This window comes from Vulpes vulpes, unplaced genomic scaffold, assembly GCF_048418805.1.
Source record: "Vulpes vulpes isolate BD-2025 unplaced genomic scaffold, VulVul3 u000000671, whole genome shotgun sequence".
NCBI lineage: Eukaryota > Metazoa > Chordata > Mammalia > Carnivora > Canidae > Vulpes > Vulpes vulpes.
Window position 1 is genome coordinate 1049644 of NW_027325801.1, and position 26426 is coordinate 1076069.

At 46.4% G+C, this 26426-nt stretch overlaps 1 protein-coding gene across 4 annotated transcripts; it reads right to left on the reverse strand.

The window, feature by feature from the left end:
- Positions 1-220: 220 nt before the first annotated feature.
- Positions 221-13295, reverse strand: ZNF16 (zinc finger protein 16). Of its 4 annotated transcripts, XM_072745917.1 has the most exons (4): positions 13177-13280; positions 12290-12386; positions 10184-10388; positions 221-2480 (listed from the first exon to the last, which is right to left on the reverse strand). In XM_072745917.1, exons 3-4 carry the CDS (start codon positions 10377-10379, stop codon positions 634-636), a joined length of 2043 nt encoding a protein of 680 aa, XP_072602018.1. In that variant the 5' UTR covers positions 10380-10388; positions 12290-12386; positions 13177-13280; the 3' UTR covers positions 221-633. The 4 variants fall into 4 exon arrangements, with proteins under 4 accessions (XP_072602018.1, XP_072602017.1, XP_072602019.1 ...); XM_072745916.1 differs by lacking the exon at positions 12290-12386 and having other exon boundaries at positions 13177-13289; XM_072745918.1 differs by lacking the exons at positions 10184-10388; positions 12290-12386 and having other exon boundaries at positions 13177-13295.
- Positions 13296-26426: the final 13131 nt, after the last annotated feature.

Consider the following 26426-nt stretch of genomic DNA (forward strand, 5'->3'; position numbering starts at 1 on the left):
CAGGACCGTAAGGTGCAAAGCCAGAGGGTGGGAAATAGCTGCATGTGTAATTGTGCAGCAGCCCTGAGTGGGACCATAAGGCATGACCTTAGACTCAGGTACAAGGACAGGGGGCAGGAATCCTGCACCTAGTGGGTACATGGGAGGGACAAGAAAGAGTGAACTGGTGGTAATGAGTACACACCATTTCTGTGGAAGGATGACTACAATCAGACCTGAAAAACTCTCGATCTGATTTTTATGTAAGCAGAGTATCAATTATAACCATAGACACCAGAATTCACTCTTTATGAATAATTGCCAGAGAAAATAACTGTGGTTATTTTGAACCAAATGTCAGTTTACTTTTTTGGTTCTGTTTGATTATAGTAATAAACTCTATTCATGAATACGCAGCATCTATCATCTTTCCCCTCCTAACAATTGTGGGAGTCTGGTAACAAAATGTACAAGCAAAACAAACAAGAACCACAGGGTCATAGGAGGCAGGAGTGATGGTAGGGGAAGGAGGGTCTGGGCTTTGTGGACAGTGGGATGTGAGGGGGAGAGGGTAGCAAGAATCTGGCTTCAAGTCTGGAAGGTGAATGAAGCCAGGACATGGCCAGAGGAGTCAGAATGGAGCTGTATTCCATTTCACTCCCTGGTGTGGATCAGCTGGTGCTTGACCAACTTTGACCGCTGGCTGAAGGCTTTCCCACATGCAGAGCAGTCATAGGGCTTCACACCGGTGTGGATCCTCTGGTGCTGGATGAGGACTGAACGCTGACTGAAGGCCTTCCCGCACTCACTGCACTTATATGGCCTTTCACCAGTGTGGATTATCTGATGTTGAATAAGGTGTGAACTCTGGCTGAAGCCCTTACCACATTCAACACACGTGTACGGCTTTTCTCCAGTGTGAACTTTCTGGTGGTGAATGAGGTTTGAGCTTCGGTTGAAGGCTTTACCACACTGGTTACATTCATGGGGTTTCAATCCATTATGGATTCTCTGATGCTGAATGAGAGTTGAACTCTGGCTGAAGGTTTTTCCACATTCAGTACATTCGTAGGGTTTCTCTCCGGTGTGAACTCGCTGGTGAAGGATAAGGTTGGAGCTCCGACCAAATGTTTTTCCACATTCGCGACACTCATATGGCTTGTCACCTGTGTGCACACCCTGATGCTGAATGAGGGCTGAGCTGTGGCTGAAGGCCTTCCCACAGATGCTACATTCATACGGCTTCTCTCCTGTGTGGATTATCTGGTGCTTTCTGAGCACTGAGCTGTAACTAAAGGCCTTTCCACACACATTACATACATGAGGCTTTTCTCCAGTGTGAATTCTCCGATGCTGAATGAGGCTTGAACTCTGACTAAAGGCCTTCCCGCAGTCACTGCACTTATAGGGTTTCTCTCCAGTGTGAACCCTATGATGCTTAATGAGGTTGGAGACCCGGCTGAATGGTTTGCCACACTCATTACACTCATAAGGTCTCTCTCCAGTGTGAACTCTCTGATGCTTCCTCAGATGTGAGCTCTGGCTGAATGCTTTCCCACACTCATTACACTGAAAAGGCTTCTCACCAGTGTGAATCCTGTGGTGTTTAATGAGATTTGAGCTCCGCCTAAAGGCCTTCCCACATTCATTGCACACATACGGCTTCTCTCCAGAATGAATTCTTTGATGTTGGATGAGGTTTGAGCTCCGCCTGAAGGCCTTCCCACATTCACTGCACTCATAGGGCTTCTCACTCATGTGAGACTTCTGGTGCTTCTTAAGGCTTGAGTTCTGGCTGAAGGCTTTTCCGCATTCACTGCACACATAAGGCTTCTCTCCGCTGTGATTAATCTGATGCCTAATGAGGTTTGAGTGCACACTGAAGGTTTTCCTGCATTCACTGCACTGATAGGGTTTTTCACTCACATGAGACCTCTGATGATTTTTAAGGAATGAGTTCTGGCTGAAGGATTTTCCACATTCATTGCATACAAAGGACTTCTGTCCAGTATGGATTATCTGATGCTGAATAAGATCAGGGTTTCCTCTGAAGGTTTTCCCACAATCATTACATATGAGTGGGCTTTCAGCTATGTGATGCTCCTCATGGCTACTTAAGTCCATACTGTGCTGGAAGCTGTGGCCACACATGTCATACAGATGTGGCCTCTCTTCTGTAGGAATTCCCTGAGATGCCATTGGGTTTGGGCTCAGACTGAAGCTTCTTACAAAGTCATCACAGCCCAGCCCTTTCTCTAAGGGGCTCCTAAGGAGCACTGCCATTGGAGTGAAGCCCCCCTCCTGGTAGAGTGACTGCACTCGTCTCTTACTGTCAGGGGCTCCCCAATCCCTCTCCAGTACATCATCACAGAGTTCTCCAAGCTCAGGCACCTGGGAAAAATCACTGGTATAGTTTTCTGATATTTCTTCCTGTGATTCCAAATTCTCAGAAACTTCTTTCTTCTGAAGAAATTCCTTGCTCTTAGTCCTGGTGTCCCAATCTGAAATGACAAACAAAGTCACTTGGAAGGAAACAGGAAAATACAGATGACACATCTGGGAATGCGTGACCCACTAGGGGTGGTAGTCCCTAAACTCAAGAGGACCAGGGAGGGGCTGGGAGGGCTTCAAGGGGACGAGGCAGCGGAGCCCTAAACTAGAAGACTGATGCTTGCTCCCCTGACCCATGTCTCAGAAAATCACCGCTCGTCTCCCTCCTGGTTCAAACCAAAATCCCAGGTGCTTCTCAGCTGCACCTCCCCTCTCCCACTGCAGGTCATCAGCAAGTCCTGCCAGTTCTCCCTGGAGTGCCTCAAGTCCAAGTGCTCGCCACTCTCTCTGTACGTTATACGCTTCATGCTGTATTGTTAATCACTGCGCCCTTTGGTCTTTCCCACTGTGTTTCTTGCGCCAGTAATTTTCTTAGCACCAACTAATGGCATTCAGGCCTTGCCTCAGGAGTCACCAGTATGGAGAGGTGGGCTCTCTGCCGGCAGGTGCAGAGGGGCCTGTTCCCTTCAGAGAAGCAACAGATTCTGTCCTGTTCAACAGAGGAGGCTTCAGAGACTGTGCCCTGCCCTACCTAGGCAGCCCTTACCCCCCCCCCCCCCAAACCTGCAATTCTGGCTGCTGCTAGCTGGACAGTCTTTGCCCTGGTACAATGATGAAGCCGCTGTGTCCATCTTTCTGAAGGCAGAAATGTGCACAAGGTTCCTCATCAGTCAGAAGGGCTGTCACCTCCCCCACTCTCTTCACACCCGAAGGAACAAGGAAAACATTGCTCCCCTGGATCTCACTTGAATGCAGATCTTAAGTCTCTGTCTCATTCAAATGGAGACACCCAGACCACTCTGCTGCCATCTTTCCCTGCCTGGATGCTGAGAAGCTTACCTGGCCTCGTACCTACCCCTCCTGTCCAGGGATATCCTAGTGACATCAGAGTATTTCACCTTTTGCCCAGGCCCTTCCTGAGCTCACCTGCACCCCTGCTCTTGTTCCCTGAGCACGATGGATACACTTACCTTAAGATCTGCCCCACTTGGAACTCTCCCCAGATGGTCCTCATGCTCCTTCATTTTTTTTTTTTAAGATTTACTGATTTCGGGGTGGGGGACAAGGGAGGGGCAGGAGGAGAAAGAAACTTAAAGCAGACTCTGCGCTGAGCACAGAGATGTACAAGAAACTTGATCTCAGGACCCTGAGATCATGACCTGAGCTGAAATCAAGAGTCGGACACTTAACCAACTGTGCCACCCAGACGCCCCTCCCTCCTTCACCTCTTCCTGGTTTCTGGCCAAACACACTTCACTGGAGAGACTTTCTCTGATCACCTCCCCTTCTTGCTGTCTCCTGTGCAGCCTGGCTGCTCCCTGACAGGGCTCCGTGTCCTGAGAATGGCCACAGTCAGTGGTGCAGAGTAAGTGGGTGGACATCCCTCCCCGTGATTCCTTGGACTCACTGTCCTCTGACCTGTCCCTCAGTCCACGCTAACATCGCCTCTCCCCTCCTGGGAGTTCTAGGACCTAACAAAACAGCACTGCGTCCCTGCCTGTTCTGGATATTTCTGTTCCCTCTGGAGCCACCAGAATGATGTCAATGCAGACCTGGCACAGCCTCACACTCAGCCTATCTGCCTGCCATGCCCACACATGTGGAGGCTCCTGCACACTTCTTGCCCTTTGAATGGAGTTTGTGTCAGACTCTCCTTGGAACTCAGCCATGTGCCTGGCACAACATATGGGGACCATGCTTTACCCTCCTGCTGACCCTCAGGTAGGCCCATCATCATATGCTGCACATGGGCTGACCCTGTTCTTCTGTGAGCCTCAGAGCTCCCCAGGTTAGGAGCCCTGGCTCTGGGGTGTCTAGGAAATGTCCACATGATGCTGGGCTGTTAGGAGTAATGAGGGAAGAGTTCACTGAGGACTGCAGGGACAGACAGGAAGGCTGCTATGGGAAACAAGGGTATGGACAGGATGGCCCAAAGCACACTATGCCCCCCACTACTCCCAGTGACTGACCCAGCGACCCTCTCACCCTCCTTTGGCTGCATATGGAGTAGGGACCGGAAGGCGATGCATGGGAGTTTCTATTTTTCTACACCCTGAAAACACTTGTTACATATTTAAGTATTACAACCACTTTAGTGGGTGTGAAGTGGTATTTTCATTGTGGTTTTGATTTGCTTTTCTCAAAAGACTACTGAAGCTAAGCAGTTTTTCATGTGCTTGTTGGTCATTTGCCTATTTTCTTTTGAAAAGTGTTTCCTCGAGTCCTTTGCTATCTTAAAATTGGGGTTGCCTTTTATTGTGGAGTTCTTTATATATCCTGGATACTAGACTGTTACCAGAAACACAATTTGCAAAGGTTTCCTTCCATTCAATAGAATGTCTTTTTACTCTCTTGATAAGGTCCCTTGATACTCAAAAGTTTTAATTGTGATAAAGTCCCACTTACCCATCTTTTTCTCTTATTGCTCATGTTTTCAGTGTCATATCTAAGAATCCATCGCCAAACCCAAGGTTATGAAAATTTACATCTAAGAGTTTTATGATTTCAGTTCTTTACTTAGGTTGTTGGGCCATTTTGAATTAATTTTTGGTGTGAAGTAGTGGCCCCAGTTTATTCTTTTGCACACGGATATCCACTTGTCCCAGCATCATCTGTTGAAGACTTATCTTTCTCACTGAATGGTCTTGACATCCATGTTGCCAATCGATTTGTCACAGATGTCTGGGTTTATTTCTAGACTCTCAATTCTCTTCCAATGATCTGTATGTTTAGCTTTATGTCAGTACAAAACAAAAAATTTTTATTATTGACACTGTAGTAATTTTTGAAACTGGTGAGTATGAGTCCTCTTTGTTCTTCATTTTCAAGCTTGTTTTGACTGTTTAGAGTTGTAATTCTTTATGAATTTGAGGGCTAAGTTTTCAATTCCTGCAAAAAAAGCTGTTGGAATTTTTAAAAAATGATTTTATTTATTCATGAGAATCACACAGAGCAAGGCAGAGACATAGGCAGAGGGAGAAGCAGGCTACATGCAGGGAGCCCGATGCAGGACTTGATCCCAGAACCTGGGATCACCACCTAAGCAAAAGGCAGATGCTCAACAACTGAGTCACTCAGGTGCCCCCGCTGCTGGAATTTTGATATGATTTGTATTGAATTTTTAGATTGCTCTGGATAGCACAGACATTTGTAACATTATTACGTCCAATCCATGGACTTGACATCTTTCCAATTGTTTAGGTACTTGCTAATTTCTTTTGTCAAGGCTTTGTAATTCTCAGCAAACAAGCTTTCACTTCCTTGGTTAAATTTATTCAGATACTTTTTTTCTTTTTTAAAGATTTTATTTACTTGAGAAAGGGAGGGAGAGAAAGAGATGAGGGAGGGGCAGAAGGAGAAGCAGACTCTTCACTGAGCAGGGAGCTTGACGTAGAGGTAGATCCCAGCACCCTGAGGTCATGACCTAAGCTGAAGGCAGTTGCTTAATGGACTGAGCCACCCAGGTGCCACTATTTTTTTTTCTTTTGATGCTATTTAAGTGAAGCTTCCTCAATTTCATTTTCAGATTGGTCATTGCCGGTACATAGAAACAACTGATTGTGTGTGTTGATTTGTACCCTGAAACTTGGCTGAAATTTATTAGTTCTTCTACTTTTTAATGGATTCTGTGTGATGTCTACATATGGGATCATGTCCTTTTGAAACAGAGATAGTTTCTATCTTCCTGCTCCATCTGAACGTCTTTTCTTTTTCTTCGCTGATTGGTCTGGTTAGGACTTCCAGTACAATGTTGAATAGCAACGGTAAACAGGTATACCTTCCTGATCACTAGGGGGAAAGATTTTCATCTTTCACTATTGTATATAATGCTAGCAGCGGGTTCTTCATGAATGCCCTTCATCATGTTAAGGAGGTTAGCTTATATTGAATTTTTTGAGTGGTTCTTTTTTTTTTTTTTTTAATTATCACAATGGGTGTTTGATTTTGTCAAATACTTTTTCTGCATCAATTGAGATGATTATGGATGGTATTAATGAGATTATTATGGGTTTTTTTCCTTCATTCTATTAGTGTGACTGGTTTTGTTATGCTGAACCTTTGTGTTCTGGGTTACATCCCATGTGTGCAATATTTTATTCTTTAGTCACTTTGGTAATTTTTGTTTGTTTTCAGGAATTTCATCTAAATTATTTGTCAATGCACAGCTGTCAACAGTCTTTTCTATTTATTTATTTATTTGTTTATTTATTTATGAGAGAGAGAGAGAGGCAGAGACACAGGCAGAGGGAGAAGCAGGCTCCATGCTGGGAGCCCGACGTGGGACTTGATCCCGGGACTCCAGGATTGTGCCCTGGGCCAAAGGCAGGCGCTAAACCACTAAGCCACCCAGGGATCCCCCAACAGTCTTCTCTTAAACTCTTGTTTACTTTTGTAAGATCAGTAGTAATGTCCACTTCTGAGTTTTATTTATGTCTTCAAAGGTTTGTCGATTTTATATTTCCTAAAAAACAACTTTTGATTTTGATTCTCTAACGTTCTACCTTCTATTTCATTTATCTCTCCTTTAATATTTCTTATTTCCTTCCTTCTGTTTGCTTTGGGTTTAGTTTATTTTTTTCGTAGTTCCTTAAGATGTAAAGTTAGGTTACTGATTTAAGATCTTTCTTTCTTTTTAATGTATCCATTTACTGCTATAGATTTCCCTTTCAGCACTGCCTTTACATACTGGAAGTTTTTGTTTGTTTTCATTTGTCTGCAGGTGTTTTCAAATTTCCCTTGTGATTTTTTTTTCTTGACCCACACGTTAACAGATTTTTATTTTTTTTATTTTTAAATTTTTAAAAAGTTTTATTTATTTATTTATTCATGATAGAGAGAGAGAGAGAGAGGCAGAGGGAGAAGCAGGCTCCATGCCGGGAGCCCAACGTGGGACTCGATCCCGGGACTCCAGGATCGCACCCCGGGCCAAAGGCAGGCACCAAACTGCTGAGCCACCCAGGGATACCCAAAAGTATATTTTAAAAATTTCTATACATTTGTGAATGTTTCACTTTTCAGGCTGTGATTGACTGAAGATAATATGTTACATGATATCAACTGTTTTTATATTGAGATTTGTTTTGTGGCCTAACATAATGTCTACATTGGAGAATGACCAGGTACACTTAAGAAGAATATGTACTCCTTTGGTGGAATTTATGTATATACATGTCTATTAGGTCTAATTGATTTATAGTGTTGTTCAACTTCCCTACCTTTTTTTTTTTTTTTTTAAAGATTTTATTTATTCATGAGAGACACACAGAGAGAGGCAGAGACACAGAGAGAGGGAAAAGTGGGCTCCCTGCAGACAGCCCGATTCAGTACTCAATCCTCAGATCCTGGGATCACACCCTGAGCTGACGGCAGACATCCAACTGCTGAGCCACCCAGATGTCCCTCCTTACAATGTTTTTGAACCCATGCTTTTCTGCCCTAAGTTTTGAGTTAGGCAAAACAGAAACAAGTGCTTTGCATCAACCCTTTATCCAATCCCCCACAGGTTAGGACGAAATTATTTTTGAGTAAGGTCTTATCTGATCCCTTTGGAATGAGGGACCATGATCCCACACTGGTAACACAAGATGCTCATTTTAAGACTGCTACTGAGCCAGGGAGTGTTTGGGCACAAACAAGTAAAAACACCACAAAGCTTTCCTACCATTTTTAAGTGGCCTTTTATTCTTGATTTAGCATTCACTTGATTGCTGTAAACCTGTTTTCTAGATTTAGATTCTTGACAAAATTGGTGCTGCAGTTTCTTTTTTTTTTTTTTTTTTAAGATTTTATTTATTTATTCATGAGAGGCACACAGAGAGAGAGAGAGGCAGAGACACAGGCACAGGGAGAAGCAGGCTCCACGCAGGGAGCCCAACGTGGGATTTGATCCCGGGTCTCCAGGGTCACATCCTGGGCCGAAGGTGGCGCTAAAATACTGTGCCACCCAGGCTGCCCCCTTTTTGTTTGTTTTTAATGTTTATGTGGAGGACTTGGTATTTTGAGCTACGTACTCCAATATTCTGTTCCACAGTGGCTTTTTAAACATGAGTTACCATCAACCTAGGTGTTGTTTTTGTTTTTCTTTTTAATGGAAGAGGGCCTGGCCTCCCCCACCATTCTCTGCCCAGCATACCCTTAACCCTTTGGTTCACATTCTGCCTCTGTCTGGGGTGGTCATCAGCAGGCCTGCCTCTTAGGGCCACTTCTTGGGACCTCATCATGTCTCTCATCCCCTAATACTCTCCTGCTCCAACATACCCAGGACTGCCTTGTACCATCTCTGCCTGTTAAAGGAGGACATCAAGAGGATGTGACCACTGGTTGACTCATGAGCTGGATCCAGGTGACCGGGTTCCTCATCCTTTCCCTGTCCTTGAACATACATTCTGCTTGCCTTCCCTGCTCCCAGAAGCTGCCCCAAGGACACAGCCTTGAGACAATGATGTGGTGCTGACACCATCTAGACAGTATATGTAACTAAATCCAGTTAAGGCCACTCTATCAACTTTTAAGATTTTGTAGGTGGGTGCTAGGGTTCATTCATATTGCAGCCTTCCAAGATAAGCCTCTTAAATAAGTTCCCTTGCTTATTAAACTGTCACCTACAGGGATACCTGGGTAGCTCAATGGTTAAGTGTCTGCCTTTGGCTCCAGTCATGATCATGGGGTTCTGGGATCGAGTCCTGCAGCAGGCTCCCTGTGGGGAGCCTGCCTCTCCCTCTGCCTGTGTCTCTGTCTCTCATGAATAAATAAATAAAATCGTAAAAAAAAAAAAAAAAAAAAAAAAAAACCTGTCACCTACCAACCTAGGTGTCCTGCCTTGTTCTTCAGACTCTCCTTTCCCTTTGTATACAGAGGCCAGTTTAAGTTATACCTGTAAAGTTCGCAAGGTTTGCGAACCAACACTGCCATTAGCCCAACCTTCCCTGGCCACAGAGTCTGACCAGGGTCTTCTGTCCAGATATCCTGATTATAAACCATAGGTCATGTAGTTAAGAGGTGCCTCCAGTAAAATAGCAGATCCCAGTGAGGGAGGCTTACACTGAGTGACCATCCTAATCACTGCTGATAGGGCCACAAAAAAGGCAAGCTAGTTGGGGGCTCCTCAGGAAAGGACGGTCTAGTAGAATTCCAAAGTGGAGGGGAGTGGTTAGGTAGTATGAATACAGCCAGGAGGGAGCAGGATCACAGCCTGAGTTAGGGCAGTACCCTGAGTGCAGGGGACCACCATCAGCCTGGTGGCTGGGCTGGGCAGGGCTCAGCCAGTGACCCATTACATTACAGCTCTCTATGTCCAGTGGGGAAACCCAGTGTCCTGCCCAGGCACCAGGACAGCCTGGAGCCAGGCTCAATTCCTCTCTACTCTCTAGCAGGGGACCACCATCAGCCTGGTGGCTGGGCTAGGCAGGGCTCAGCCAGTGACCCATTACATCATAGCTCTCTATGTCCAGTGGGGAAACCCAGTGTCCTGCCCAGGCACCAGGACAGCCTGGAGCCAGGCTCAATTCCTCTCTACTCTCTAGCCTAGGCCCTCAAGTCCATGGGGTAGCCCATCCCTCACAATGATATAGATGTCTCTTGGAGGTAAGCACAGGGTGACGCAGACAAAGTCCCTCCAGAATGAGGGCACCAGTGGGAAACTTGCTCCCAGTACCTGGCTGCTGATGGTGAGGGGGGGTGGCTCCTGGCTCAGTGTAGCCACAGCAGTGGGGATCACGGAGTGTAGATCCAGCATGGGTCACAGCAGGAGCATCACTCACACAGGCCTGGGATGCAGGGATCCAAGGGGATGGTCCAGGAACCGAGGGCTCCATTTCTGCCTCTTCAGACCGAGCTCTGAGGCTAGGCATGGCTGGGACCTGGAGACCAGCAAGGATGCAGGTGAGTGTACAGAGGGGCTAGCTCCAGGGAGCCATACCTCCACCTGGCAGAGGTCTCTTCTACCCCTATAGTCTGAGACCTGACGTAGACCTGGTGCTGGGTCTCAGGGAAGAGGTAAGATGGTGATCTCAGGGCAAGGTGAGCAGTGTCCCATGGGTATCCTGGAATGGCCCAGGCCTGCCATGATAGGAGAACAGCCCCAGAGCCTACACCCACCACGCTAGGTCTACCCCTCATTCCTGACACAATGCCCTGAAGGTGGACCATCAGATCCATTCACAGTAGAGCCGCAACATGGTCATCATGGTGTCTGAGTTGTGCCCTCCCGGCAGTATCTATAGTAGGTATCCCTGTCTCTATCCCCGACCTGCCTTCCCACTTTAACAGTGGTTTCCTCCCAAGCTCCTCCTTATCTCTTCGTGCTGGTTCACCAGGGCTTACTTTTAAACCTACACTGATTTCGGGATCCCTGGGTGGCGCAGCGGTTTGGCGCCTGCCTTTGGCCCAGGGCGCGATCCTGGAGACCCGGGATCAAATCCCATGTCGGGCTCCCGGTGCATGGAGCCTGCTTCTCCCTCTGCCTGCTTCTGTCTCTGCCTCTCTCTCTCTCTCTGTGACTATCATAAATAAATTAAAAAAAAAAAAAACAAAAAACCTACACCGATTTCCTTGATTAAGGAAGGAATCAACAACCTTATCCTGTGACGATTCCCAAACTTGGGCTCATCTCCAGCTCTAAATCTTCCTTCTGAGGAGATATAATTCTCTCATTGATACGTCAGGTCCCCCTATGGACCAAGTTAGTATTTCCCCCACCTCTCCCTGCCCTGTGTCTGCAAATGCACCATGCCCTGCTCAGTGGCCCACCTGTATTGTGGCAATGTCCCTTGGCCCCTTATCATGCTGCACCACTGACAAGTGACGATCACCTCTTTGTCTTTCAAGGATGGGGAAGACAAGTCAGGAAAGGCTGGAAGAAGCCCACGGTGGACGGTGCCTGCCTCCTGGGTAGTGTGTAAAAGCCCTGACAGTTGTTTTGGCTTTCTGTAATCCAAGTGCCTGAATTAAGCTCTGATTGCTGAAGCATGCACTGCATGCAGGCATCCATGTCAAAGATGGAATAAATGCCAGCCACTGGACTCCCTAAAGAGCCAGGCCGCCTCCCCTGATTGAGCCTCCTTTGTTTTAAAGATCTTGGTTGATTCTGATTACTGGCCATTTGGTCCACTTGTTATTTTTCTTTTTCTGTACTTGAAATTCCCACTCTTATTTTATTAAGTACTTTTATTTGAGAGAGAGAGGCAGAGTGTGAGTGCGCACCAGTGGGGTAAGCGGCAGAGGGAGAGAGAGAAGCAGACTCTCTGTTGAGCAGGGAGCCTGAGTCAGGACTCAATCCCAGGACCCTGAGGTCATGACCCAAGCTGAAGTCAGACACTTAACCAAATAAGCCACACAGGTGCCACTCTACTCTGTTCTAAATTCACCAATAAAGAGTGAGCCCATGAAACTCTAGGTCTCCACCCTTGACCCCAATAAAAGCAGAAGCCCTGGCCACTGCACCTGTCTTTCTCATTACCTGAAACCTCCCTTGTGGCCTCCAGGTGTGCTAATTTGCAGGCCCTCTAAGTAATAAACCTTTATTTTTTTGAAAACTTCCTAACGGTTGTCGCTGAAGAGCATTCTGCAATCACAGTAAGAACCACAAGGGATGGTCCACCCAAATCCTTGGTTTTTGACAGGCTGAGACCAGGACAAAACAGGAGGGAGCAAGGAAGCAGTACCCAGCGGCAGGCAGGCATTTAAACAAGGCCCAGAGAAGCGGGCTTAGGCAATGCCTGGTTAGAAATTTGGAGAACATGAAGTAAAGGTGTGGACCGACCTCAGAAGCAGGGTCGTGGGGTACAGACGAGGCCGTGGCTGCTTGACGGTGGCACAGGGGCCACGTTTCTGTATCAGGACAAACCAACCGGTGCTCCCTGGAATGGTGCGGACAAGCGTCAAAGCAAGGAGCGCACAGACTAAGGTGCCTGTCCGGTAGCAGCAGGACAGAGCAGGGGTTGCTTCCGCGGACGGGGGGTCTTCACCACACAAATGAACATTTGCAATATTCACTCGCTTTATTTTAAATTTCTTGAAATCATCCTCACCATCACTGAATGAGGGCACAGTCACGTGGCTCAAGATTCAAAGGCAAAGAAGGACTTCTGGAGAAACACTCCCAGCCAGCGGCTCAGCTCCCCTCCCCAGCGGCTACTGTGCCCTTCTCGAACGTTCTACACTCCTCACATCTCGTTTTTCTCATTCAGTATATGTGGGGCCACGTCCGGGACACAGACCGAACCTGCGGTAACCTGAACGCCCTGGACCTCCGTGTGCAGCTGCGAAGCCCTGCAACCCGAGCATACGGCACAGCCGCCGGCGGGGACCCCGCAGAGGGAGTTCCCGCGTGGCCCGTGTCATTACCGGAACCGTTGCCGACGCGGACGCAAGGTTCCCGCGCAAGCCCTGGGGCCTCGGGGACTGGGGCGGTCGGCCGGAAGGCGCGCGCCCCGCGACCTCCGGGAGCCGGTTCCCCCGCCTGAGACTCGGCGCGCTGGGCGGGCCGAGGGGCGAGGCCGGCGTCGCTCCGCCCGCACGGGGACCCCGCCGGCCCGGCCGCCCCGCGACCAGGGCCCGCTGCGCTCCACCCCGGCCGCCACACGCCGCCCCCGCGGCCCCCGCCCCGTGCCCACGCCGCCCTGCCCAGGCCCCGGGGCCGGCACCCACCGCGGGGCGTCCGTATCACGGCTTCCCGTCCGCGGGTCCTCCCCACCCGGGGGTCTCTCCGGTCGCCGCGCGCCGCCGCAGGACGGCCGGCTCCGCCCAGAGGCGGGGCCGGAAATCCCTCCTCCGACTTCCGGGCGGCGGCGGCGCTCTAGGCGGCGGAGGCCCGGAGACTCGGTGGCCCCGTCGGCGGCCGGCGAGAGCGCGGGTTCCCGGGCGTCCCCGAGGTCGGAGCGGCGGCCCGCGCGGTGCTCGCCGCCTGTGTGGAGCCGGGGCGGGGCCCTGAGCCGCCGGGCGGGCGGGACACGCGGAGTCCCTAAGGAGACGCCACGCTCTGTGCGGCTGCTCGGGGCACACTGAGCCCGAGGACGGCGGGCGCCGGCAGGTGCTTTCGGCGGGAAGATGGTCAAAATTAGAAATCTGTAATGAAAAGTTCGCAAAAAATTCTTAAATATTGGAATTTACGAACATTGCCTACGTAATCTTTTAATAAAAAGTGATAGTAGCTGGAAAAGGACAGACTGCTATCAAGCAATGAAAAGCAAAAGACTTCATTCTCGCGCCTATGGAAGCCAGTGTGAAGTGGAAAATATACGAAATTCAAAATTTACGGAGTATTTTTCAGAGAAAAAAATCCATAAAACAAAGGAAAATTCCGACTTTTTAATGCTTGTGGGCCCTGTAGGGGCTCTCAGGGAAGCTACACTTTAACATTTGTCAGAGTCCAAGCGCGGGCTCAGTCTCTCCCGGGAACACGTTCTACATCCGGGAGTAACGGGCCGGCGGGGAGAGACCGGGAAAGCCGCTGCTTGACCAGCCTCTACAAATCCCAGAGATACGGGCGCATGAGCAGACCACCCGGTTTGTCTTAAACATCAGCTAGAAGGTATTCAAAGGCGACACCAAGAAGTCTAAGTTCCCTGGTCAGTTTTGTATAAAAGTGCCCAGTGCCAGCTGATTCAGGTCCCTCTCACTCTAGAGAGCTTGATTTCTGTTCTCACCTTCAGTTAATAAACTATCACTTCCCCCTTTTGTGTCTTAAAAAAATACATTCTTCCGCTCCCGGAGACAACTCTACAACCCTGTAACATTCGCTTCATTTATTAATAACCTAAAAGGGAGGAATCCAAACATAAAGAGAAGAGTAAAACAAAAACAGAAACCTCCCTGGTTCCCAGAAGTTTAAGGTCATACAGTTCTACATCTACTAAAAGCTTAAAATAAGCGCTGTAACTCTCTGAAATGTCTTTTGTCTAATGCTTTGTAACTCATGTTAAAAAGAACGTATATAATCCTGCACCAAATGTTCCTCCTCCTCTCCCAGCACTCTGTTGTTTAATTCTTTTTTTTTTTTTAATTTTTATTTATTTATGATAGAGAGAGAGGCAGAGACACAGGCAGAGGGAGAAGCAGGCACCGGGAGCCCGACGTGGGACTCAATCCCGGGGTCTCCAGGATCGCGCCCTGGGCCAAAGGCAGGCGCCAAACCACTGCGCCACCCAGGGATCCCCTCTGTTGTTGTTAAGTAGACTCCGCACCCAATGTGGGGCAGAGCATTCTCTTCTTTATAAATATTCTGTATTGGGGCAGCTATCCTAACCAGGACTAAAGAAAACTCTCTTTAAGAGATTCTAAAAGTTTGGTTAATATTGCATCAATAATATAAATATATCGCTCTAACTACTTTTTCATTGTTAAAGAAGACAAAAGGGTGTATCTTCAGATGTTAGAAAAAGGAAAATACATTTCTCTGCACCAGCAATAACCAACAAGATAATGTAAGAGAAAATGAAATATACTCCATGATAGCAGCACAAGCTATTAAAATGCTGTGTAGTTAATAAAGAGCGCTCAAAACCTCTGTGGAGAACACTTTGAAACTCTAGTAAAGGACAAAGAAGATAATCTTAGTAAATAGATATTTCTTGCTCTTGGATAGGGCAACTTAATATTTCAAAGATATAAATTTCCCTCCAATTTAACCTATAAATCTGCAACCTAGTCAAAGTTCTACTTGGTTAGGAGGAAACTCAAACTGTGTGTGGAAAAAGAAAAATCATAGAATAGCCAAATCAACCTAAGAAGGAAAGGGAAGGATGTGCTATTACTATTGACAGGAGAATTGACAGCAGGAGCGGGACAGCAGAGAGATCAGTGTCAGACTTTTGTGGAGGTAGAAAATTAATAGATGATAAATATGGCACGACAATCAATGGCAAAATAGTGGGTTCTTTAATAGAAGGTATTGGGAAAGTGAGCTCACTCAATGGAGAAAACCAGAACTAGATCTCTACTTAACACACAAAATGTAGTCTCTAAATGAGCTAGAGATCCGAAACGGACAGAGATGAGGTTAGCAGGAAATAACACAGGAAATAGTTTTGAGGCCCTGGGGTGAAAGAGACGCTCTGCTGATTAGCCATGAGAGAAAAGGCAAATTAAATGTCAGTGAGACCCGGCTTCACGCTGCTGGCCTGGAGAAGTTAGAAGCCTGGATAGAACACGCGTTAGCACTGGAGGTTCAAATATTTTTCTCTCATGTAAAATCCTCAGTTTGTATGATAGGTTCCTTAGGCAGCCATCAGGGGCCCAGGTGCCGCCTGTCCCCAGGGTGTTTGGCCGGCTGGCTCGAGGGAGAAGAGGAGAACGGACACCAGGGATAATGACCTGCTTCTGCCATAGTCTTTGTATATGGTCACCTGCTGCCCCAGGATGCAGTCCCTGGTCAGGAGGACAATCCAAAGTCAAAGTCCTGTGCAGTCCTGAATGCAGCTCAGTCGAGTCCCTCTGGACAAGGGGCAGCCTCTCCATCAGGTCCTATCAGTGAAGGACAGGTCATGTGCCCACACCCCCCAACCTGGAGTGTGGAGAGGTGGAGAATGGGAGACACACAGCAGCATTCAAGCTCTGCTTAGCCGTGTCCATGCGGTTACTTAAATAAAACTGTGCAGCACTGGATGTCAAGTTTTCACACGCTTGTAAGCAAGCTTTGCAGTCATCTCTGTTCACGGTCTGCTGAATCCTCCCACGAGCACCTCGGCATGAATGCTGGAGACTGTCTCCCTGGCAGGGAAGGGAGCTCTGGGCCAGCACTCGGGCACTCGGGCACTCGGACTCAGCTCTTGGATTTGCTCCCTGGGTCCCAGGCCTCATCAGGTCTGACTTGGCTCTGTGTGTGTGTGTTCGTGTGTGTGCGCGCGCGCGTTGTTGTCAGTATCTGCATGGCCACCTGCAAAGGAATGGGAGAGGCTGCCCTAGCTGCAGGGGTCTAGGTTTGCAGGGGCTTCCTGATTGATAGGTGCCTCCCTGGGTCAGCTTCTTACATACACATTCAGCTCCACGGGCAAAGGCCCCATCTAGTCATGGGTTTAATCCTAAGGATTCTTTTTTATTTGTTGGCCTCTTGTTTGCTCACCATCCTTCTCTCTCTCTCTCTCTCTCTCTCTCTCTCTCTCTCTCTCTCTCCAGTTGAAGTTGACTACGTTGAGGCCACTTGCACTATCATATATACCTCAAGTATTTGTAGAATGACCTTCCACAAATGAGACACAGGCCCACTCTCTATGGGCTGGGTTGTCTTCATGTCTATTGGATCTGTATGGTCACTTGGGCTCTGTGCTTAGAAGGACTAGCGCTTAGTTTAATGTTGGACTAACCCTTGTTGCATAGCTATGACTCTGAGTGTTTGAGAGGAATGTGGGGCACAGACTTGGCTGCCTCTTCAGAGCTTTGCTTTCTCAAAGCTGAACGTGGGGTTCAGAAGAGGTTGGTATTTTCAGCCATGTGGCACCTTCTTACCAGACTCATAGATCACAGGCCCCACGCAGAGGGAAACCTCCTTGTCCAGCTGTCATCTCCTCTATCTGCCTTCCTCTAGCCTAAGTCTCTCTAGCTGGGCTTTTCTGAAAGTGGCAAGAAGGTAACCAATACTCGCCAACATTCTGAACTATTTTCATCCATTTCCTCTAGGGCTATAGTTTTAGTCACATTCAATATAGTCCTAATACACCACAAACAAGAGTCATATCAAATACTTTTGCATACATAGCAAGCACATTTCTATAGAATATAATAGATCATTGGTCCCATGCTCCACCCAGCCTTCTTCTTCAATGGGCCTCAAGTTCTTGTTGGGAGTTGGAGGTATAGGCTGGTGGTTAGGAAGTTACTATCTCATGGTCATTGGGAGTTTCTCAGTTCAGCAGCTGGCCATCTTGTGTAGTGTCAACACATTTATCTTGGTGTTTTTTTTGTGTGTGTGACAGTTCAGATTGACTGAAAAATTATGTTTTTCTTTTTCTTTTTTTTTTTTTAAAGAGCACTGCTTTATTTGTTTATTTATGATAGTCACAGAGAGAGAGAGAGGCAGAGACACAGGCAGAGGGAGAAGCAGGCTCCACGCACCGGGAGCCTGATGTGGGATTCGATCCCGGGTCTCCAGGATCGCGCCCTGGGCCAAAGGCAGGCGCCAAACCGCTGCGCCACCCAGGGATCCCCTGAAAAATTATGTTTTTCATCAACTTTTCCATAAAAATATTCTATTCTAGACTAATTCATAAAATAGTGGCATTTTTACTATAATACATAATAGGCAGACTTCTAATAAATTTATTGAAATTAAATTATCTAATAAATTTAGAAAGAAAAGAAAGGGGGAAAAACTGAAACTAAAAATGGACCAAAATAAACTGTTGTAAATTGCATTTCATATGACAAACTACATACTGAAGCCTGAAAATTTCTGTTAATCATTGATTGCAACAACAAAAACAAAAAGCCATAAAACCAGATAAAAGCAAAAAATGAGGGACTCCTGGGTGGCTCAGCAGTTGAGCTCCTGTCTTCAGCCCAAGGCCTGATCCTGGGGTCCCAGGATCGAGTCCCACATCAAGCTCCCTGTGTGGAGCCTGTTCTCTCTCTGCCTGTGTCTCCGACTCTCTCTGTGTGTGTCTCATGAATAAGTAAATAAAATCGTTAAAAATAAATAAACAAAAAATAAAAGCAAAAATGAGGAAGAAATCAAGGAGAGTCCAGCTAAAACTTTTTATGGATTGAACGTTTGCCTCCTGCCCTCTAGATTCATATGTTGAAGCCTTTAATTCCAATGTCATAGTATTTGGAGGTGGGACCTTTGGGAGGTGATTACGGTTAGATGAGGTCATGAGGATGGGGCCTCTATAATGGGACTAGTGCCTTTATAAGAAGAGGAAGAAAGACTAGAGTGCACTCTCTTCCTTTCTCTCTCTCTCCCTCCTTCTCTCTCTCTCTTTCCCACTACCCCCCTCCTCCCTCTCTCTTCCTGCCACCCAAAAGGCAATGAAAAGTTGTCAGGCTGCAAGCTGGGAAGAAGGCCATCACTGGGGAACCAAACTGGCCAGCACCTTAGCCTTGAACTTCCCAGCATCCAGAATTGTGAGAAATAAATTCTGTTTTTTTAAGCCAACTAGGTATGGCAACCCAAGCTGACTAATAATGATTTTGGTACCAAACAGTGGAGTGATGAATACCAAATACCCAAAAATGTGGAATTGGCTTTGGAACTTGGCAGTGGGAAGAGTTTTGCTAGAAATGTGGATGTTGAAGGTGATTCTGGTGAGAACTCAGAAAGATACTGGGAGAAATGTAGAGAAAGCTTCCATCTTCTTGGAGAATACATAAATAATCATGAGAATAATGTCAGTAGAAATATGAATGGTAGAGGCCATTCTGATGACGTCTCACATGGCAACAAGGAACATGTCATTGGAAACTGGAGGGAAAAAAATTAAAGAAAAGGAAACTGGAGGGAAGGTGATTCTGGTTATACAGTGGCAAAGACCTTGGCTGAATTGTGTTCATGTTCTAGTCTTTTGTGGAAGGTAGACCTTGTGAGCAATTCAACTGGATATTTGCCTGAGGAGATTTCTTTTTTTTTTAATCATTCTTTAAGTATTTTACTTATAAAAAATATTTATTTATGATTTTATTTACTTATTTGTGAGAGACACACAGAGAGAGGCAGAGACATAGGCAGAGGGAGAAGCAGGCTCCATGCAGGAAGCCTGATGCGGGACTCGATCCTGGGACTCCAGGATCATGCCTTGAGCCAAAGGCAGGTGCTTAACTGCTGAGCCACTCAGGCGTCCCTAAATATTTAAATTAAATTTGCCAATGTATAGTATAACACCCAGTGCTCATCCCATCAAGTTCCCTCCTTAGTAGCTGAGGAGATCTCTAAGCAAAGTGTTGAGAGTGGCTTGGTTCCTCCCGACTTCTTGTAAAATGCTAGAAGGGAGAGATGAATTGAAGGAGGCATTGTTAAGTAAAAAGGAACCAGAAAATTTTAAGAAATTGGTAAATTCCCAGCATGCAAAAATGAGAAAATGTGTTCAGAAGAAAGTACTAGGAATGTGGCTGGATTACTATTTGGTAAAGAGATTATGAGACATGAGCAAAAACATTGCCAATTTGCATCGACTGGGACAGAGACTGGACAAATGAAGGGAGGCTGTTAGACTTCTAAGATCCTACAGGACTGAACCACAGAGACTCTTGACTACAAATGTGCACTATTCTGCAAGACAAGGGAAGAATGACTCTAAAGGAGATACAAAGATCATCAAGGCTGCCTTCTCACTTTCAAAGGGAACACCCATTGCCTCCATTTCAGCAGGAGGCCTAACAGTGGCTGCCTGGAGCTTTGGGGAGCCTATATAGAGCTTTCTGGAGCATTCAGGATGCTAGCCCACTTGGCAGAGCCACAGAGGGGATCTTGCTGGATCTGGAAGGCAGAGTCCTGAAACCATAAGGATTATTCCTGAGCCTTAGATCTAATGATATTTTCCATGCAAGGACAAGAATTTTGGGGAGCCATGGGGGGAATGCTATGGATTGAATGTTTGGTCCTCCAAGTTCATATGTTGGAACTATGACCTCTCTGTGTGATAGTATTTGGAAGTGGGAACCTTGGAAGATAATTTGGTTACATGAGATCATGAAGTTGGAACTTGTATGTTAGTACTGGTATCCGAAGAGGAGGAGGAGGAGGAGGGGGAGGAGGAGGAGGAGGAGGAGGAGGAGGAGGAGGAGGAGGAGGGGGAAGAGGAAGAAGAAGAAGAAGAAGAAGAAGAAGAAGAAGAAGAAGAAGAAGAAGAAGAAGAAGAAGAAGAAAAGGAGAAAGAGGAGAAGAAGGGGGAGGGGGAGGAGGAGGAGAGTATGCCTTGCTCTATCTCTGTCTCTCTCTCCATCTTCTCTCTCTCTCTCTCTCTCTCTCTCTCTCTGTCTGTCATGTGAAGACATGATGAGAAGGTAGCCATCTTCAAGATCTTCAAGTCAGGAAAAGGGCCCTCATCAAGAACTTGATCATGAGGTCACCCTGATCCTGGACTTTCCAGCCTCTAGAACTGTGAGAAATAAGTGTCTTGTAAGTCACCCATCTATGGTATTTTGTTATAGCACTGAGCTAAGACACTAATCAACTTTGCTTCAAATCTGGGCCTCATAAATTTGCCACATTTAACTGTCTTTTTCACAGACTAGAATATTCCATATGGCATAAGAGTCACCACATCTGAGTTCACCAGTCCTGAATTTTCTACATAAATGATAAGTCAGCCTTCTCAAGTTAGGAGAAGCCAATGGAATGATGAATATGTATGGAAATGCACAACAAAATTGATAAATCTTTAACTATATTGACTATGAAAAATTAGAAATATATACGGGGATGTTGGGATGCCTGGGTGGCTCAGTGGTTGAGTGTCTGCCTTTGGCTCAGGGTGTGATCTTGGGGTCCTGGGATCGAGTCCTGAAGCAAGCCCCCTGTATGAAGCCTGCTTCTCCATCTGCCTATGTCTCTGCCTCTCTCTATGTGTCTCTCATGAATAAATCTTTTTTTTAAAAAAAGAAATGAGAATATTACTTCCAATGTGACAGAAATAAAAAAGGATTATAAGAGAATGCTGTGAATAATTATATGTCATCAAACTGGATAACCTAGATTAAATGGAAAAATTCCTAGAAACACAAAACTTACTAAGACTGAATCCTGAAGAAATAGAAAATGTGAATAGTCATAAAATAGGAGATAGAAACAATAACAAAAAAAAGAGAGAAAGAAAAATCCCTGGACCTTATGGCTTTACTGATGAATTATGCCAAACATTGAAAGAAGCATTGACAACAATTCTTCTTAAACCTTCCAATACATTGAAGAGGAGGAAGCAGATCTTAATTCATTCCATGAGGCCAGCATAGCCAATCTGGAAGGACTACATATAGCATGATTCCACGTATAGGACATTCTGAAAAAGGCAAAATTATGTAAACAGTAAAAAGATCAGTGGTTTTCAGGGGGTAGATAAGGGAGCAAATAGGTGGAGCACAGGAGATTTTTAGGGTAAATACTCTATATGATACCATGATGATGGATACATGTCATTAGACAGTTGTCCACATCTAAAGAATGTGCAGCAGCAAGGGTGAATTGAAATGTGAACTATGGCCTTTGAGTGAGTGTGATGTGTTCATGTAGGTCCATTAATTGTAACAAATGTTCCAGTCTGGTGGGGATGTTGGTACTGAGGGAGACTGATCTGTGGGAGTTTGGGGATATATGGGAACTCTCTGTACCTTCACCTCAACTTTTTTTGTGAATCTAAAACTGCTCTAAAAAATACAAACATCACTCAGGGAAGGGAAACCAAGGCCTAAACCACAAAAGAGATAGGTTCCTGTCTTTGTCCCATTCCCATTTTTTTAAAAGTATGCTCCATGCCCAGCAGGGAGTCCAGCATAGGGCTTGAACTCACGACCCTGAGATCAAGACCTGAGTTCGAGAGTCAGATGCTTAACTGACTGAGCCACCCAGGCACCCTCCCATTTCCAGTTTTCTAAAGCAATTGCTGGAGCAGAGGATCATTCCCATCAGGGATTCTCTGATGAAATGGAAACATTTTCAACCTATGAAGATGGGTTGGTCAGAGCACAGGGTCAGGTGAAAATTAGGGCTTCTATCTAAAACTCACAGCCCATATTCTTAGAATGACGGAGGGGCCCAGGATAAAATACCGAACACTGTGATTCTGAGCTGTGGATAGACTCCTTGAGAGAATTCGGGATCCCTAGAGGACTTTGCCCTCTCGGTGTCTCCTGGGTCAAGCTTCTTCCTGGGTCAGCGCTGCCTAGAGGCTAGCAAGAAGCCTGAAAGAGTGACTACAAATGAATCCATCTGTCTCCAGGGAGCAGAATCCACAGACTGCAGCTCAGATATTGCCCTAGATCTGACATCTGGGCCCCTTTTCATTAGGGGACATGGAAATGTCAAATGAGGACCAATGCACTAAATGCTCCCTTATTTGGGTTGGACGGAAAAAGATCAGTAGAAAGTGTTTTCATCACCTTTAAAATGAGTAACATCGGGATCCCTGGGTGGCGCAGCGGTTTGGCGCCTGCCTTTGGCCCAGGGCGCGATCCTGGAGACCCGGGATCGAATCCCACGTCGGGCTCCCGGTGCATGGAGCCTGCTTCTCCCTCCGCCTGTGTCTCTGCCTCTCTCTCTCTCTCTGTGACTATCATAAATAAATAAAAATTAAAAAAAAAATAAAATGAGTAACATGGAAACAATAGAGATCTCAAGTAAGCTAATGTAGACAATCTTATGCTTGCTGCTTGATTAGAATGAGGACAGCAAGAAACAGGCTCCAAACTCTCTTTTTATTTTTATTTATTTTTTGTCTTTCAGCAGGAATAGAGAGGCAGGAAGAAATGAGTGGGGGCTTTTAAAGGTGAGACTCTCCTGGCCAACCCTGGGTTCCCACACGTTTGACCTTCATCTCCCTCTCCATCAGGCCCACGTCCCTCAAAATAGAGGATGCCAGTTCCTAGAGCCAATCCTTCTCAGAAATTAAAGCTCTCTGAGGAGCTCGTCAGGGGAATAGGGACCCGGCACACTGCCTGCTCTTCCCTGCCCTCCTTGAGAGTAACACAGTGTTGGAGGTGGGCAGGAATCTTACCCTCTAAGGACAGTGACTCATAGTAGAATAATTCTTGGATGTTTCAGTGGCAAAATTTTGGGATCCTGGCTTTGGACAAGTTGTTAAGGTCCCTAATTTTTCAGGCCCCTCCTTTGAGAGGGCACTTGGCCCCATATGACCATTTGGGATATGTGTATAGAAGCACCTGCCCCATGACCCAGCAGTCACAGACCAAGCCTTTTCTGCTGGGGCCATTGACCCTTTGACCTTGAACACTTAATTTCTAGGGGGCACTCAGGGTTGAATTTTGAAGTACCTTATGCCCAAGAAGACGTTCTGCTCCGGATCTCGCAAGGTCCTTTGCTCTTCCCTTCAACACTACAAACTGTGCTATTTCCCAACTTTCAGACTTGAGAAAATCTCTCTGCCTGAGAGATCCTAAAGTGACATCGGACAGGCCTCTACCTCAGAAAAGTCATTTGTGCCCTCTTTTATTCCAGGATTCTTCTCCTTAGCTTCCTCATGGATTTCCAGGGCCTGTGCAGCATGTGGTTGACTCGGGAGGGAGAAGCACAGGGAAAAGGGGGTGACAGGAGCCATGAGGTGAGGGATAGAAGGACTATCAGAAATCAGGGATGTGGGGAACTGGCATACTGGCCAGCCCTGGCTGGGCTGTCTGCCCCCTTCTCTCTAGGATGCTCTTCTCACCTCTTGTCTCTTACAGACACCTGTACATGCTCTATTTTGAGGCTCAGAAGATGTGAAGATCTGCTGGGTGGGGTCACTGCACATTCCTCATGGCTCCATTCTGGAAATTCTGGGAGTTTGGCTCCCTCATAGTGCCAGCAGTGTCACCACAGCCCCTCTCAAGGGCACCCTGTTCTTGTGGAGCCTTCAGTGTTCCTAGTTGGCAACATCATGCTCTCCTCAAGCAGTTCCTCCTTTTGAGGATTAGACTCCATCACCCCGATGTCCCCACTGTGTCTCCCAAACTTCACTGCAGGTACATGCACTTTACCTATGAGACCTCAGAGCCTGAGCTTTGTAATCTCATGCCTTCCTATGGACCTTCCTCAGCTCACTTCCCGCTTCACCCTTCCTCTAGACCTTACATAACCTTGCTTCTAAATTGGCCATAGCCCTTTCAGCTCAGGTTGTTCGCAGCAGCCTGTCTGCACTTGCCACCCATATGTAATTATGCCCAGCGCAGCCTGGCTGCTACCCCTATCCCACCTCCCCATGGGGCTTTGCATGCAGTTCCAATGGATATCCTAGGTATCAAATCCTGGGACACTTTAAGTCCTTATTATAAAGGATTTCTGTAGTATTTGCTGCGGTTATCACTCCAGCCTTTAAATTTCTCTTTGGCTTTAACATTATCAGGATCCTAATTTTAGTCTGATTCCAACAATGAATCCACTCTCTCCTTGATGGACTCCATTTCCTCCATCAGCGCCCAGTGATGCTTTTGCCCAGGACCCCAGCCCCTACCTTTTCACCCCAAAGTTCTGCCAATATAGAGACCTCAACATGGCCCAGAATACCATCATTTCCTTACCTTCTTTTGCATCTATCCCCATACAAGATACACCAAATTTACCTTGGTTTATTTACTCAGACACTTAAATAAGAAATGAGGGGTCATGTTGATCTTATTTCTTCTTTACTGTCTAAATCTGTCCTGTCATCTAGTCCTTCCAATTTTATGCATTAAACATTTCTGGCATTTGTTCCTTCTCTTGCATGTGTATCTCAAATTCAGTCCCATATCACCTTTATCCTGGATAATTCCTATCCCTTTCAGTTTTAAGCAACTTTTTTTTAAACTTATTTTTATTTATTTATGATAGACATAGAGAGAGAGAGAGGCAGAGACACAGGCAGAGGAGAGGGCTCCTGGCAGGCTCCATGCCAGGAGCCCGATGCGGGACTCAATCCCGGGACTCCAGGATCGCGCCCTGGGCCAAAGGCAGGCGCGAAACCACTGAGCCACCCAGGGATCCCAGTTTTAAGCAACTTTATCTGGCATTACCCCTTCACCTTCCTTACCCATTTCTCTACCATAGGTTCCATTCCATAGCACCTTCACCTGAACTGACATCTTTTTGTCGATTTCCCTTCCACCACTTAAATCCCATGTACTTTTATGTGGATCATTCCTATAACATTTTCTTTTCTCCACCACTAGGCCTGTAACAACCATTTCCTTGCCTCTTATCTTGGCTGATTAAAACCACTCCACAAAATTAGTTATATGTCCTGACATGATACAGCTTAAATACTCTCAAAGCTTTCAGCACCCCTTTGTTTATAGCCAATGCCCAATCCTGGTCCACAGAGTCCTTCACGGTTGGGCCACTTTTTGCTTCCTCAGCTTAGCCTCTGCTTGCCTAGGCCTCTGGCACTAGGACAAGAACTGCCCCTGTGCCTACACTCACCTGTGGTCATGCCTGTGCTGGGTGCCAGAGGTCAGTGCTCCTGGCCCACTGAGACTTGGTCCTCCCTCCCTCTCTTACTCTTTACCCCGGGGATGGAGAAGGGGGAGGTGACATTACTGCTCCAACAGCCACAGATGGTATTCACTTTGAAAATTAAGGGAATTGGAACTGTACATTCCCATATGGGTGCTGAGGGAGGGCTGGATTCTCGGAATTTTTTTTTGAGGAGTGGAAGGGAGGTTGTTTCTAGCTATGAGTTTGTCCACTTGAGTGGTGTTTGCTTCATTTTGGTGGTTTGTAGGGAGTTTGCGTGTATGTGTGTTCTTTTTTTTTTAAGATTTATTTATTCATTTGAGACACAGAGAAAGAGAGGCAGAGACATAGGCAGAGGGAGAGGCAGTCTACATGAAGGGAGCCCAATGTGGGACTCGATCCCAGGACCCTGGGATCATGCCCTGAACCAAAGACAGACGCTCAACCACTGAGCCCCCCCAGGCGTCCCAGTGTATGTGTGTTCTAATGAAGAAATTTGGAACAGACCACCAGGACCAGAGAAACTGTGTTGGGGGGAATGGAGAGATATTGGTCAAAGGGCACAATATTATAGTTACAGGATGAGTAATTTCTGGGGATCTAATGTACACACGGTGATTATATACTTAATACTGCATGTTTGTACTTGAAATTTGCTGAGAATAGATCTTAAGTGGTCTTATCACACAAAGAAAGGTGTGGAAAAACTGTGTGAGGTGATGGATGTGTTAATTAGCTTGATTGTGGTAATCATTTCATAATGTATAGATTTATTAAATCTTGAGATTCTATACCTTAAATATATACTATTTTTGTTAACTTACCCAAT

Bases quoted from the DNA above. Each gene is read 5' to 3' on its own strand.
- ZNF16 (XM_072745916.1), bottom strand. From the start codon at position 10,379: ATGCCTAGCCTCAGAGCTCGGTCTGAAGAGGCAGAAATGGAGCCCTCG. The intron at 2,481-10,183 runs GTACTGGGAGCA...TTGTCATTTCAG, and splicing joins CCCTCACCATCAGCAGCCAG to ATTGGGACACCAGGACTAAG.